This window comes from Phocoena sinus, chromosome 3 (assembly GCF_008692025.1).
Source record: "Phocoena sinus isolate mPhoSin1 chromosome 3, mPhoSin1.pri, whole genome shotgun sequence".
NCBI classification, from domain to species: Eukaryota; Metazoa; Chordata; class Mammalia; order Artiodactyla; family Phocoenidae; genus Phocoena; species Phocoena sinus.
Window position 1 is genome coordinate 15841677 of NC_045765.1, and position 16519 is coordinate 15858195.

The 16519-nt window shown below is 49.9% G+C and overlaps 1 protein-coding gene across 2 annotated transcripts in view; it reads right to left on the reverse strand.

The window, feature by feature from the left end:
- The window catches only part of OBSCN (obscurin, cytoskeletal calmodulin and titin-interacting RhoGEF), a 161248-nt gene extending 145041 nt beyond the window's left edge, over positions 1-16207 (reverse strand). For both annotated transcript variants that reach the window (XM_032626878.1, XM_032626879.1), the window contains exons 1-7: positions 15223-16207; positions 13800-14069; positions 13291-13551; positions 12240-12548; positions 11504-11770; positions 10776-11071; positions 9863-10139 (exon numbers count right to left, since the gene is read on the reverse strand). In XM_032626878.1, coding sequence (XP_032482769.1) covers positions 9863-10139; positions 10776-11071; positions 11504-11770; positions 12240-12548; positions 13291-13551; positions 13800-14069; positions 15223-16207 — 2665 coding nt within the window. The remainder of the gene's footprint in view (positions 1-9862; positions 10140-10775; positions 11072-11503; positions 11771-12239; positions 12549-13290; positions 13552-13799; positions 14070-15222) is intronic.
- Between the last annotated feature and the right edge of the window lie 312 nt (positions 16208-16519).

A 16519-nucleotide genomic window follows, 5' to 3' on the forward strand; every position in this document is an offset into this window, starting at 1 on the left:
TGCCTGAAAAGAGACCCCCCTCCATACCCCAAGTCTCTGTAGAAATCCTTGGAGGACTATGCCCAGGAATGGGGGCAAACCAGAGATAGATGACCCTGATCAAAACTGTAATGCAGCATTGAGTGAGTGCAGTCCTTGAATAGACTAAAGTTCTTAGTTGTTCTCTCCCTCCCTAGCAAAGGAAATACTGACCCTCTGTCTGAAGTAAGATAACATCATCCATATTCAAAAAGTTTTCTCAAACGATGTCTGACAGTCAACTGAAAATTCACTGGCATGTCAAGGACAAGAGTGAATAGAAATCCAAAAAAAAGCAATATCAGATGATCAGACCAGGATATAACCATGATAATACTTCTTTAATGTGAAAGAAAAGAAAATATATCAAATACAAAAATTTTACTACAGAGTCTAGAATCTATAGAATCTATAAGAAATTAAACAAATGGAAATTATGAAACTGGAAAATACAATAACTGAAAGTAAACACACTATAAATGGGTTTGACAACAGATTAGATATAGAAGAATAGAAAATTAGTGGATTGGAAGACAGATCTAAAGAAAATATCCAGACTAAAGCAGAGAGAGAAAAAAAATTAAGAGGTGGAGAGAAAGAGAGATACATATGAGACATGTGAGAAACCACACTCTATGGTTGAGGAAAGACAAAACTCCACAGACTCAAAATGCTCTGCAACCCTAACCAGGATGAATACAAAGAAAATCACACTTAGATTCATCAATGTAAACTGCTGAAAATCAAAATCAAACACAATACCTTAAAAACAACAGGAAAAGAAAAAAATGACCCTTGAGGGAACATAATATATATGACAGTAGATATTCCAAAAAAATACATGGAATCTGGAAGACAGTGGAATAGTCTCTTAAAAAATTTTTTTTTAAATATGGGCAGGGGATTGTTAAACTGTAATTTGATAACCAGAGAAAATAGCCCTCAGAATATTGGGCCTAAATCCTGGCTCTGTAATTCTCTGGCTATGTGAACTTTGGCAAGTTATGGAATTTCCTTGTGCCTTATCTTAAAATGGGAATAATCAGAATTCCTCTTCCCAAGGTGGTTGTGAAGTTTAGACAAGTAAAAAGACAAGAATCACTTCATAAAATCTGGCCCTTGGCATGTAATTAATACCCGCTAGCTGCTATGTGGTAAGTTTTGTGAGAAAACACACTTTTAGGTGGCATGACCACACACCCCTACTCCCTAATAATTAAGCTGAGGAACATAAGAAGGACCTCAAGGAACCCACCTGTGATGTTGAGGTGGAAGGAGATCTTTCAGCCCCTGGCCTCTCAGCTGTATTCACCCAGCATCTACCTTGCCTACCTGATGCGCCACCAGCCTCGGGGTGCAGCCCTTCCTTGGCCTCCACACACACTTTTGAGCTTGAACTCAGTTTCTTTCCCTCCTTGAACCATATCACCTCTGTCTGGGCCAGGGCTACCTCACAGCTTAGCATGGTGTTCACCCCCACCTCAGCCTGCACTTCCCTGCATGCTGGATGCTCCTTGGCAAATATCAGTGTGGCCTCTGGGGACAGGGAGGAAGACGAGACAATCAAATTTCTAGAATTGGATGAGGGCCCACCTTCTGGATCTCAAAACCATGATGCCTTGGCCACAAGCCAGTCCTATTCCTAGCTTTCTCAACACAGAGAACTTCACACTCAGAAGATGTACAAAGCAGGGAACAGGTTAGTTCTCAGACTCTGAAGGCTCCCAGTTCAATAATTTTCACACTGGTATATGTTACAGTTCAGGCTCTGGCATCTACTTAGCACCTATGATCTCATAATTACCCTAACAAAGAGAGGCATAATTTGTGGCTGGCATATCACAGCATTGGTATTTTCAGGGAGAATTTCTTATACCATGTCACCAAGAACAGGCAATACCCCTGAGTCACAGGAACATTAATATGTTAATGCAGTCTACAACTTCTAGCAGGCCAGTCACCATTAGTGTAATCAAATCCTTGGCCTTGGGAATCAGATGCTGCTTTTTATTAACTTACTCTATTTGCTTGACATCACATTACTCTAGAACAGAGGTCCCCAATCCCCGGGTCACAAACCAATACCAGTCCACAGCCTGTTAGGAGCTGGGCCTCACAGCAGGAGGTGAGCAGTGGGTGAGCAATCAAAGCATCATCTGCTGCTCCCCATTTCTTCCCATTGCTCCCCATCACTCACATTACCACCTGAACCATCCCCCCATTGCTTGCATTACCACCTGAACCATCACTTGCATTACCACCTGAACCATCCCCCATAGCTCACATTACTGCTTGAACCATCCCCCCTCCCTGGTCTGTGGAAAAATTATCTTCCACAGAACTGGTCCCTGGTGCAAAAAAGGTAGGGAACCACGCTCTAGAACCCATTCTACTACTCTAGACTTGATTTTCTTCTTTAAAAAGTATATTCATTGGTAATTCTTTCAGTGAGATTTTATGAATGATAAATTCTCTCCATTTACTCTCTGAAAATGTCTGTATTTCACTTAATTTTGAATGATAGTTTAGCTGGATACAGAATTCTAGATCAACAGTTATTTTCCCTCAGTGCTTTGGAGACTATACCATCTTTTCTGTGCTCTTCATTGCTGCTGAAAAATCTACAGGAAGAATAACTATCATCCCATTAATCTTTTTTCCCTTTGGAGGTTAAGATCTCCTCTTGGTTTTTGGCCTTCTGGAATTCACTAGCTGTGACTTTTTTTTTTTTTTTACAATTCCCATTATTTCTTATGAATCTTGAAGTTTAGGATTCATGTCTTTTACCATTTCTTAAATTTCTCCACATTATTTCTTTCATTATTTCATCTTCCTCATTATCTCTAGTCTCTCCTAGAAGTCCTTTTAGACATACGTGTGGCCTTCTACTTCTCTTCTCTATGTCTGTCATTATCTCTTATTTTTTACCTCTTTGTGATTCATCCTGAGTAATTTTCTCAGATCTATCTTCCAATTCAATAATTCTATCTTCAGCTATGTCTAATTTGCTGTTTATCCCTCCACTGAATTGTTAGTACAAAAGTTGTGTTTCTTATTCAAGAAGTTTCATTTGATTCTTTAAATCTGCCTGTTCTTTTTCCTAGTATTTCACTTTTTCTTACATTTTCTAGTCTTCCATACATATCTTTAATCATTTTAAGTAGACTTATTTGACATACTCTTTCAGATTGTTTTTCTATCATCTGAAGTTCCTGAGTGGAACTTCTGATCTTCTAATATTGCTCTTGTTTGTAAGTTCCAACTCTCATTTATATTGGATCATTCTTCTGGTGCTTAGATAATTCCTTTTATTTCTTATATGACTTAAAATACAAATGCATAAACAATAATTATAAAACTATAAAGTTAACAGACACACTATGTATGAAGACATAACTTGTGACATTAACAACATTCAGCTTGGGGCACAACCTGTAAAGAAGCAGAGTTTTTCTATTGAAACTAAGATGATATAAGTTCAAACTTGATTATTACAAAGTTAGATGTTAATGACAATCCCCAGGGTAATCACTAAGAAAAAATGAATGTACATATACATAAAGAAATGAGAAAGTAACAAAAATGGCACACTAGAAAAAATAAATTAATCATAAATGACAATAATGGAGAAAATAATGGCAAAAAGATATGACATATAAGAAACAAAGAGTAAAATAGCAGAAGGAAATACTTCCTTATAAGAATTAACTTAATACAAAATGAATTTTTAAAATGCTGTCTACAGGAGATTCACTTTAGATCCAAAGATACAAATAGGTTGAAAGTGAAAAGATACTCCATACAAATAGCAATCAATAGAGACCTGAGGTGGCTATACTGTCAAACAAAAGGAAAAAAACATTACAAGACATTATATTTAATATATACAGATATAGATTAAGGATGTTATATATTGATTAAAAGGGTCAATTCATCAAGAAGATATCACAACCACAAACATAAGCACAACTAACAGGAGAGCTCCAAAATATATGAAACGAAAACTAAAAATTAAAGGGAGAAATAGACAGTTCTCCAAGAATAGTCAGAGACTTCAGTACCCTACTTTCAATAATGGATAGAACAACCAGACAGATCAATAAGGAAATAGGACATGAATAACACTATACAAGAAACTAGACCTAACTGACTTACAGAGGACACTTCACCCAACACCAACAGAAGACACATTTTACTCAAGCACATATGGAACATCCTCTAACACAGACCACATGTTAGGCCATAAAACAAGTCTCAATAAATCTAAAAAGACTGAAAGCATACAAAGAATCTTTTTGACTATGATGGAATGAAACTAGACAGCAATACTAGAAAGAAAACTGGAAAATTCAAAAGTATGTCAAAATTAAACAACACACTCAAAGGAGAATTACAAGGAAAATTAGAAAATATTTTGAGATAAATGAAAATGAAAACACAGCATACCAAAACTTATGAGGTGCAGTGAAAGCAGTGCTCAGTTTCCTGCCATCCATAGCTATAAGTTATAAGCCTATTTTTAAAAGAAGATCACAAATCAATAACCTAACTTCATACCTTAAGAAACAAGAAAAAGATTAAGTTAAACCCAAACTTAGAACAATGAAGAAAATAAAGATTAGAGCATAGATAAGTGAAATGGAGAACACAAAAGCAATAGAAAGAATCAAGGAAACCAAAAGGTGGTTCTTTGAAAAGATCAACAAACTTGACAAAATATTAGCTAGACTGACCAAGAAAAAAGATAGAAGACTCAAATTATTAAAATCAGGAAAAAAAAAAACTGGGGACATCAATAAAGACCTTACCAAAAAAAAAAAAAAAAGGATTAAAAGAGAATACTATGAACAACTGCACACCAACTAGATAACTAGATGAAATGGGGAAATTCCTAGAAACACATAAACTATCAAAACTAACACAAGAATAAATGGAAAAACATCTGAATAGACCTATAACAAGTAAAGAGATTTAATCAGTAATCAAAAACAAAATGAGAGGCATCCAGACTGGAAATGAAGTAAAACTACCTGCAGATGACATGATTTGTATATAGAAAATCCTAAGGCATCCACAAAAGAACTAATAGAGTGAATAAATGAATTCGGAGAAGCTGCAGGATATTAGACCAATATACAAAAATCAATTCTATTTCCATACATTAGTAATGAACAATTTTTAAAAGAAATTAACAAAATTCCATTTACAGTAGCATCAAAAAGAATAAAATACTTAGCAACAAACTTAACAAAATAAGCACAATTCCTGCACACTAAAAACTATAAAACATAATTGAAAGAAATTTAAAAGACCAAAATAAATAGAAAGTCATCTCATATTGTGGATTAGGAGACTAAGACTGTTAAGATGGCAAAGAGGACTTCCCTGGTGGTCCAGTTGTTAAGACTCTGCACTTCCGGGCACGGGTGTGATCCCTGGTCAGGGAACTAAGATCCCACATGCCACATGGTGCAGCCAAAAAAATAAAATTAAAAAAGAAATCTGGGGCTTCCCTGGTGGTGCAGTGGTTGAGAGTCCACCTGCTGATGCAGGGGACGTGGGTTCGTGCCCCGGTCTGGGAGGATCCCACATGCCTCGGAGTGGCTGGGCCCGTGAGCCATGGCCGCTGAGCCTGCACCTCCGGAGCCTGTGCTCCGCAACGGGAGGGAGGGGCCACAACAGTGAGAGGCCCGCGTACTGAAAAAAAAAAAAAAAGAAATCTGATACCAGTCATTTGGGTACATCCCTGGTGGTGCAGTGGTTAAGAATCTGCCTGCCAGTGCAGGGGACATGGGTTCAATCCCTGGTCCGAGAAGATCCCACTTCAGCACCACAACTACTGAAGCCTGCATGCCTACAGCCCGTGCTCCGCAACAAGAGAAGCCACTGCAATGAGAAGCCTGCGCACCCCAACGAAGGGTAGCCCCTGTTCACCACAACTAGAGAATGCCCACGTGCAGCAACAAAAACCCAGTGCAGCCAAAAATAAATAAATAAAATTTTAAAATAAAATAAAAAGATGGCAATATTCCCCAAATTGACCTACACATTTTGATGCGATCCCAATCAAAATACCAGCTGCCTTTTTTGCAAAACTTAAAAAGATGATCCTAAAATTCATGTGGAAATGCAAGGGACCTCAAATAGCCAAATCAATGTTGAAAAAAAAGTTAAAGAATTCACATTCCCAATTTCAAAACATACCACAAAGCTACAATAATCAAGACTGTGGTAGACATATATATCAATGGAATAAAATTGAGAGTCCAGAAGTAAATACTTAATTAATGGTTAATTGACTTTCAACAAGGATGCCAAAAAAATTCAATGGGGAAAAATTCTTTTCAACAGATGGTGCTGGGACAACTGGATATCCAATGGAAAGGATGAAGTTGGACCCCTAACTCACACCATACACAAAAATTGTCACAAAATGGATCAAAGACCTAAATACAAGGGCTAAAACTGGAAAACTCTTAGAAGAAAACATAGGTATCAATCTATTTGACCTTGGATTGGGCAACGATTTCTTAGATGTGACATCTAACACACAAGCAACCAAAGAAGATAAACTAGATTTCATCACAATTTTAAAACTTTTGTGCATCAAAGGGCACAATTAAGAAAGTGAATGGAAGAAACTATGTGCAAATCACATATCTGATAAGGCTATACTATACTATATATAGGATAAGGCTATACTATCCAGAATATATGAAGAACTCTTTCAACTGAGTAATAAAAAGATAAATAATTAAAAAACAAGCAAAGGATCTGAATAGACATTTCTCCAAAGAAGATACACAAATGGCCAAATACATATGAAAATATGCTCAACATCATTAGTCATCAGGGAAATACAAACCAAAACCACGATAAGATACTACCTCACATCCACCAGGATGGCTATAATCTGGTGGTTCCAGGCATCCCAGGGTTTGTGACTGAATCACCCCAATCTCTGCCTCCATTGCCATTGGCCATGTTCTCGTGTATCTGTATCGCGAATATCCCTCTTTCTCTCAAAGGACACCTGTCATTGGAGTCAGGGCCCACCCTAATCCAGGGTCATCTCATCTTGTGATCCTTTGCTTGATGTTGTCTGCAGAGACCCCATTTCCAGTTAAGGCCACATTCTGAGTTTCCAGACAGACTTCAGGGGGACACAACACTGACGACTTGCCTAAGGTCACCTGTCTCTTAAGAGGCAGGAGTGAGGTCTGACCATGTTCACTCTGATCCCTCCACAGCCTGCCTCGAAGTCAGTGTCCAAAACCAGGGCACAGCCACCCTGATGTGGGCATGGGCCAGTGCCGCAGGACAGATCCCTCAGCAGAACCAGGCCAGCCACACCACCAGATGCCCACCTCTACCACCCTCAATGTTCCACTGCTGAAGCTGGAAGATTAAGACTCACTTTCCCAGGTGTCTGAGCAAGGAATGGCCATCGGACCCACACAGTACTAGGAGGCATAGGGAAAATCTGCTGTGGGCTCCTCAGAGAGCATCTGTTCTCTGAATAGAAGAAAGAGCAAGTGATACCCTGTGCTAGGTAGGACTGCCTCAAGATCCGTGCACCACCGTATGCACGCACCTTCTCCAAGCTATTCCACCAAACACTAATCCAGGTGCTGCTGTGAAGGGATTCTGCAGAAGGAATGTAGGTCTCAGATCAGTTGACTATGAGTTCATTAACAAGGAGATTATCCTGGTTGGGCCTGACCTAATCAGGTGAGACCTTAGACAGGAGGGGGTTCTTCCTGGCCAAAGAGATTTGGAGCATAAGAGCGAATGGACATGAGGGGCCATGTGGCAAAGGACCTAAGAGCAGCCCCTGGCTGCCAGCCAGCCAGGAAATAGCCTTAGACCCAGAACCACGAGGAAATGAATTCTGCCAGCAACTTGGATGAGCTTGGAAAAGGACCCTGAGAGAACTCAGCCAGATGGCATATGGATTCCAGCCCTTGAGACCCTGAAAAGAGAATCCAGAATCCACATCTTGAATTCTGATCTATAGAACTGTGAACTAACAGATGGGCATTATTTTAAGCCACTGAGTTTTGTGATAATTTACTGCACAGCAGTGAAAAGGAAAAAAACAAACACACACACAATCCTTACATGTTCTTCCCACCTTGAACATGATGGCTGGAGCTAGGGAAGCCATCTTGTGACCATGAGGCAATAAGCTTTAGAAAGATCTTTATCTTATGCTCAAGAAAGCAAAGATCTAGACAGATAGAGCCTGTGTCCTTGTGGTAGATTGTTAGAAATTGTCCCCAATTAACCAGGGGACTCCTCATCAACAGTGAGGTCTACTTCTCCAACTCCTTAGAACTAGGCTGGCCTTATGTCTGGCTTTGTGCAGTAAAACACACAGAATGTAATATTCTGGGACTGGTGAAAACAAATCTTAACAAACCCTGTAGCATCTCCTAATCCCTAAAGGGAACCCAGCCAGAATATGAAGGAGCTCAGGCTACCCACATGGAGAAAGAGGCCTTGAGAATGAGATGTCACAAGGAGAGCATAGCCCCAGAGGAGAGAACAGCATGGTCCCAGACAGGAATCGGCCCAGACAACATCACTAGAAGAGAGAGGCCTGTCATCACAGCCAGCCCCCTGACTGGGACATCAGACACACAAATGAGGCCAGACTGGATCCTCCTGTCCCAGTCAACACCAGGTGGAGCAGAGATGAGCCACCCACGCTGAGCACTGCTTGAATTCCTGCCCACAGACTGTTCCATTGGGCCACTAAGTTCTGGGGTTATTTGTATAACTGATATGGGCCTGATGAGTCAGCTGAGCACTGCCGTCACCCGCACTGAAAACAGGCCTGGTTCCTCCAGGCCTGTTCCTATGAAATGGTCAACTGACCTGTGACACCCCAGGCGGAAGGAGACCTTCTGCCCCTGGCCTCACAGCTGTACTCCCCAGCGTCCCTATTCCCCACCTGCTGCACCACCAGCTGCCGGGTGCAGCCCTTGGCCTCCACGCACACTTTTGAGCTCACACTCAGCTTCTTCCCATCCTTGTACCATGTCACCTCCGTCTGGGCCTGGGCCACCTCACAGCTCAGTGTGGCACTGGCCCCCACCTCAGCCTGTACCTCCCTGAGTGCTGGCTGCTCCTTGGCAAACATCGCCGAGGGCTCTGGCAACAGGGAGGGATACACAGCAGAGGCTCTGCCAAGGTGAGGTTTCCCAAGTCCTGGAGCCATGACAGAGCTTTGCTCTAGACCCCAGGCAGCCTCGGATCCCACCCCCCATGAGGATCCTTTGTGATGAGGTGCTGCACATGGAACCCTCCATGGGCACAGATGGTCCAGGTACCCCAACCCCTCCTGGGTGTGAAGGAAAGCAGCCTCAGAGCTCCATGATGGGCAGCCCAGCCCCAGTGCCTGTGCTCAGATGGAAGGAGGCATGGGCGGGATGGCAGAGACCCTTCTGAGGGCCAAGATGGGGCAGAACTGGACTTGGAGAATCTGCCAAGAGACCTCAATGGCTTCTAGAAAGAGCCAGGGCCTCAGATTCACCAAGATCCAAATCTGACCTTCCAAGGACACTTCCAGCACTTTCTAGGTCTGCTCTGCCTCATTTCCTCATCTTTAAAAAGAGGACAAGGGCTTTAAATTTCCTTCTTATCTTTTATTTTCCAGGCCTGCATTCTTCACCTATATATATTAGTTTCATGGGTCGTTTCTTCACCCAAATTCAGAAGTAACTGCCCCTACCCCCAAGTATTCTCAGAAGAAATGAAGGGAGAGACAGCTTGGCCTTGCAAGTGCTGCACAGCTGGATGCAGCCAGACCTGCACCAAGCCTGGGAGGCAGTGCACTAACCACAGACATGCAACCGGAAGTCCACAGAGTCCTCGCCCACTTGGCACAAGTAGGTGCCCTCATCCTGCACGGTGACTGAGGTAGCCACCAGCTGGTGCTGTGTGCCCATGTCCTCCTGTGAGAAGTACTGGCAGGAGTGACCAAGCTCCACCCCATCCTTGTACCAGTGTACACACATGTGGGCCTCTGAAGTTTGGTATTCAAAGTGGGCTGAGCCCCCGGCCGTGGCGTCTACACAGCCACCAGCCATGTCCTTGTGCAAAAAAGGATGTAAGGCCTACAAGGGCACATGGGCAGGTCAGGGGGCCGACAGAGCCCTAACCACACACGTGCCCAGGCAGCTAGCAGAGGAAGGTGCTCAGGGCTTCAGGATCATGGGAGACACTGGCCCTCGCCCAAACCTCGGCCGCTTCAGAGACAGGGCCAGCCTCAGCTGCTGACTTTCAACCACCCAAGTGCCACCCACTCATAGGAAGCTCCTCCCCTACTGAGCAGAGTGTCTGACACCTACCCTCCCAACGGGGTTGGTGGTGTCCCTGGTTCCCCACCCTACCCTCAGGGGGTCACCTGAGCCTGCCCAACCCCCTACCCTCGTCACAAGGTCAGCAGAGCTGCCCAGACTCCTGCCCTCCCCACATGGTCACCTGACTCCATCCCACCCCCCCCACTGTCTCCATAGCATAGGCTGAGCACCCCACACACACCCCTGCCCTCCCCACAGGGTCACCTGAGCCTATCTGACTCCCCACCCTCCTCAGGGGGTTGGCAGAGCCCCTGATCCCCCACCGTCCCCACAGGGACAGAGAACAGCGGCTCCTGCTACCCAGGTCCCCCAGAGCCTATCCAGAGCTGGGGGACAGAATGCGCGGCCCTGGCCATGGCGGCGGCCCAGGGAGGACATGAACACACACACACTGGTGTCACCTTGCACCAATAGTTGGTAGGTGATGCGGTCCCCGTGGCTGACACACTCATACAGGCCTGCGTCTTCTCGCTTCACGTCCCGCACTAGCAGTGCCCGCTGCCCGGCTGACGCCTGCACCTCATACTTGGGGCCTGGAGACAGTGCGTGTCCGTCCTTGAGCCACGTCACAGCTGCAGCCTGGTCCGATAACTCGGCCAGGAGCTGGGCCTCCTCGTGCAGCCGGGCCAGCACCTCCCGTGCTGCCACTGCTGCTGCTGAACCCTTGGTCGTCAGCCCCAGGGCTGCTGGAAGTCACAGACAGGTGGAAAAAGGGGGTGTGGGTGAAGGGGGAAGTGGAACGAGGCAGAGTGAGCAGAGGGGGAAGAGCCAGATATGGTGGAGGGGAGTCAGAGAGGCAAGAAAGGCAGAGACAGGACAAGAAGTGGCATAGAAGGAATCAACCAAGAGGGAGGAGGGGAGAAGGGGAAGGGAAGGGGGGCATACAGACAGAGAATTGAAGCTTGGCGCCATCGGGGACACTTTAGCCCCTCTTCCACTCACACCCGGTGACCTTGCACACCCCACCACCTGGCCCCACTTCATCCAGCAGCCCGCCTGCCCCAGGAGCAATGACAGATCTTCCGAGCCCTGAGACCCCAGGGACCCCATCCCGCCCCCACTCCTGGAGGAAATGGGGCTCAGAGGGGCCCCAGGGTCATGGGATGGGGTCCCCCTACCTCGGACCTCCATGCGGATGCTGCTCTCGATACCATTGGCCACGAACTTGAGCTCAGCCCCGTGCAGGCTGACAGGCACCAAGCGAATGGTGAGAGTGTGCCGGGTGCCATCACAGTGTATCGCATACACACTGCTGGCCTTCAGGGCCTGCCCGTCCAGGAACCACTCCCCTGCTGAGGCCGTAGTGAGGTCTACAGAGAAGGTCACCTCGCCGCCTTCCACGGCCTCTACCGCCTTCAGAGGTGTTTTCACAGCCAGCTGCGGGGCTGTGGGATGGGGGCTTCAGGAGGGAGCTGGGCCCCTGCCCTCCTCTCTTCCAATGCCCGGGCCCAAATAACCCCTGCTCTAGGAAGTCCACTGGACAAGCGCATGGAGACCACGAGCAAAAGTCAGATGCAGGGTGGAGTGAGGACAAGTTACAGCCACCCGAGATCCCCTTCAGATCCCACAAACCCAGTGTGGCAGGGCAGCTGTGTAGCCCAGTGCCCGGGGGCTGTTGGATACAGATAGGTTCCTGTGGGGCTTGAGTCCTGTCTTTGGGTCCCCTGGCCTTCCCACAAAAATGTCTTCAACAGCATCAGGACCCTGGGCCCACCCCACTACCGTAAAGAGGACCCATGAGTCACTCTGGCCTCTCCAAGGCTGGGCCACACTCTGGGTCTGGGTGATTCAGGGGCAGATGGCCCCACAGGTTGTTACCAGGGTGCCGGGGAGAACAGAACCTTCCACACTTACCCAGGTGTACAGTTCCCGGGAACTCGAGGTAGGGGCTGTGGCCAAAGCTGTTCACAGCTGACACCCTGAACTGGAACTCCCCCTCCTCGGCCACACCAGCCACAGTCAGCTGAGGCATAGCCACCCACTCGTCTTCATGGCACCGGCTCCAGGGGTAGGTGCCCACTCTCTTCTTCTCCACCAGGTAGCCATCGATAGCAACAGGGCGGTCCCCATGGGGTGGTGGTGACCAGCCAAGGGTCACGGAGCTCTCCGTCCTGGCCTTCACCACAGGGGCCTCAGGAGCACGCAGGAGCGGCCTTCTGGGGACTGAGCGGAGCACGGGCCCATGTCAACAACTGGGAACCCCCTCCCCAAGCCCTGGCTCCAAGGTCACAGTAGGATAAAGGGGTTGTCACAGAATTCCCAGCCCTCCCCAGGGGCACTGCCCTGGTGGTCTGAAATGGCCTCAGCCCAAGGGGACTGCCAGCCCAAGAGGACGTTGTGAGCCCATAACCCCAGTCTCAGCTCTGTGGCCATTTCTCTGTTTGCAGTGGAAAGAGTGCCCGGGCTTCAGGGGCCACCCTGAGCTGTCCACGTGGCCTGGAAAGGAACTCTTTCCAGTCCTCAGCCTTGACTCCATTGGGATCTTGGGCTGGATGATGGTTGAGGCAAGGCACAATGACCCTTCCAAGGGTGCTGAGATCCACGTTCAGGGTCCCTATCCCCAGCAAAGGGCTGACCCTGGGGGAGCCAATCTCAACACCAAAGCCACAGAAAGAGGACACACCCGCAATGTCACCCCCTACACGCCGTGCTTCTAGAACAACCTGCACTTTCCAATCTGGTTCACAGGGTGGGGGGCCACCAGGACTCCTACTTTGCAGATGCCTAGTGTGACCACAGTGGAGGAGGGTGTCAAACAAACCATGAGCCCCAGAGAACCACAGCTACAACCTAGGCATTCCCTGCCCCGCACGGCGCTCCCCACAACAGGCGACAACTCAGAGCAGGGCCCAGTGGACTGTGGGCAGTGTACCCTCTGTGTGACAGGTACTCCCTAGGCCCTTACCTGACACGCAGAACTGGGTGGACGTCCGGCAGCCCCCAGCCACAAAGGCCACCTCACCGGCATCGTCCAGGCTGCACTGGGAGACGGTCAGCGTGTGGCACGTGCCTTCGGCAGTAATGGCCACTCGGCCCCCGGCCACCACCTCCTTCTGGTTCCACAGCCAGTGGATGGGGCCCTCTGGCTTGGCCAGCTCCACATAGAACACGGCCGTGTCTCCCACTCGCCCAGCTGTCTTCCTCGGGAGCTTTCGAAGGAGGTTGCCTGGGGTGGGCAGAGGAGCAGTGGGGAAGGGGAGGGGGAAGGGCTGCAGCTGGTCAGAGAGACCCCTGTAGGCCTGTCCCCCCCTTACCTCCTTCCCGCCCCTGTCCCCCGAGTGCCCACCCCACTCCTCCCTGACACACCCCTCATGCCAGGGTCCTGCCCGCCCCACCCGCCCACTACCTACGCCGCTTGCCCAGCTCCTCTGAGACCCGGACCCTGCCCAGTCTCTGGGCCCCCTGCCCGCCCACCTTGCACCGCCAGCTCGGCCACCGTGCGACTGCCCTCTGCCGTCTCGCAGATGTACACAGCATCGTCATCAGAGGTGACGTTGAGCACGGTCAGCCGGCGCTCAGCGCCTGCCTCCTCGATGAGGTACTTGGCACCGGCCCACAGCCGCGTCTCCTCCTTATACCACGCAGTCTCCATGGGCGGCTGCGGCACCTCACACTGGAACGTGGCCGACGCTTTCTCTGGCACCTCCAGGTCCTGCAGCCGCTTTCTGAAGGGCACCTTGGGCTCTGCGGAAAAAGAGCTCAGGTGAGTGGGGCGCGGAGAGGGAAGAGGGGCAGGCAGGAGGGGTGACGGAGGGGGCGGTCGGGGGCGAGGAGGAGGGTGAACGGAAGGAGGGGGGCAGGGTAAAGGGACGTGTAAGGCTGGGGTGGGGTAGGGAGCCAGGACAGGGGGTGGAGGGGCTTTGGGGGCAGAGGGTGGTGGGTGGGAGGGCAGAGGAGCTGTAAGGAGGGGACAGAAGGAGGTAGGGGTATAGAAAAGGAGGGAGGACAGAGGAGAGGGAAGAGAACTTAAAGGAAAGAGCCCCCCGCCCAAAATATAAGGAGGAGTCTGGAAGAGAAAAGGAGAAATGAGGCAGGTGAAGCCACAGCAAGCAGCCCCACTGAGCAGGCCCCTAGGCTGGTCCTGGACAGGCAGGATGGGTTGGGTTCACACAGCAGTGAGGCCACTGGACAAGTACTGGCCTGTGGAATTGCTCAACTCCAGGAGCGCACTTTCGTGTGAAAAACGAGGAAACTGAGGCACACACACAAAGGTTGAAGCGCCCTGCTGGAGATCCTACAGCTGGTAAAAAGTGGAGGTGGGACTCCAACCACTTCAAGAGGCTGGTCTTAGGAAACAAGAGTAAACAGCCCTCCAGCAAATTCTGATGGTGTTGCCTACAGCTGCCCCGGTGCCCTGGGGGAGCCCCCAGACCTGGACATGAGCCTGCAAACTGACCCAGAACCACCTTCAAGCTGCACCCTGGTGCAGCCCCAGCCTGAGGCCTCCGACAGCGCAAGGTTTGTCCTTGCTCCTGCCCTCCTTCCAGCTCTGCCAGGGAGACCCCCTTAGCATCCTGTAGGAGGGGTGGAGAGCCTGGTCACCCTCAGCCTGGAGAGAACAGGCTCAGCCACTGGGCACCCTGACCATCTCCCAGACGGAGGGGGTGTTAGTGACAAAGCACTTTGTTGTATACTCGTGTTACTCTCACAAAGACAATGGAACAGAACAGCGAGAGCTGCCAAGACCTCCAACCACGGATTCCTCTGCCAGACAGGCACAGGGTGGGGAGATGGCAGCAGCAGCCAACGCTGGAAGGAAAAGACAGGAGGCCTGGGAAGGAGCCTCTGCCTGTGCTCACTGCGCACAGGGACCTTGTGCCCGGCGCCAGGAGCTCACCTCGCACGACGACTAGCACGGAGCTGTAGGTCTGGCCCACGAGGTTGGACGCCGTGCAAGTATAGAGGCCACAGTCTGACTGCTTGCAGAAGAGGATCTTGAGCACGAAGTTCTCCTGCGCGTCCTCATACACCACATGTCTCCGGCCCTCAGCCACCAGCTGCCCATCCTTCTTCCACACTATCTCAGGCTTGGGCTCACCCGTCACGAAGCAGCTGAGGCGCGCGTGCTTGCCCTCAGTCACCGTGCAGGTGCGCGTGCAGGCGCTGGGCGGCGAGGCCGGGGCGCCCTCGGTGCGCATGGCCTCGCGCCGCAGCTGCAGGTGCGCCAGGAGCATGGCTGTGGAGGCCCCAGGCGGGCAGTCTGTGTCTGTTTCCTTGTCCACTGAAAGTCCGGCGGCGGCACTAGCGGCGCCCAGCGGGTTCTCCGCGTGCACCGTGTAAGTACCGCTGTCGCGCGGCCGCGCAGCCAGGATGCGCAGCGCGCTCGCCTCGCCGCTCGCCTCCACGCGCACTCGGGGAGCGTCCAGCGCGCCCAGGCGCCGCCCATCCTTGGCCCAGCTCACAGACATCGGCGGCGAACCGCGCACGCGGCAGCGGAAGGTGGCCTCGGCTCCCTCGCGCACGCGGATGGACGTGGGCCGCAGCAGAAAGTGGGGTGCCTGCTCGGCGCACGCTGCCTCGGCGTCCACCTGCAGGCCGACCGCCGCGAAGGCTTCACCGATGGCGTTGCGCGCACGGCATACATACTGCCCGCTGTCACCCAGCGCCAGGTCCAAGATGGTGAGGCGGTACAGGTCGCCGTCCTGGGCCAGGCGGAAGCGAGTGCCCGCCTCCACCTGCTGCAGGTCCTTCTCCCAGCTGACCTGCGGCGTGGGGTTGCCCACGATCTGGCAGCTCAGTGTGGCGTCTTTGCCCACCGACACCACGAAGGCCTTGGGCCGGGTTAGGAAGCGAGGTGCACCGCTGAACGAGGAGTGATCCATGGTGGTGGGGGTGGGGGGAGGCGGGGGAACCTGCGAGTGGGGTGAGGGGGAAGGACAGAGTGGGGATGAGACCCTGCTGTGCTTAGAGCCCCCCGCCTTTTCCCCACGTGGCCACTTCACCTGTCCTGGAAAATCCAGCTTAATCCAGGGTAAAGCCCTCCACATGGCCCCTCTTCCCCATCCGGGTGCCGTCTCCCCTGACGCATCCCATCCCTGCAGGTAGCATCACCAGATGGTATGGTGGTCCAGAAGTGTCGATTTGCTTCTTTCTGGACCCACCCCCCCCCCAAATGGGCTCTTTTTCATTGGCAG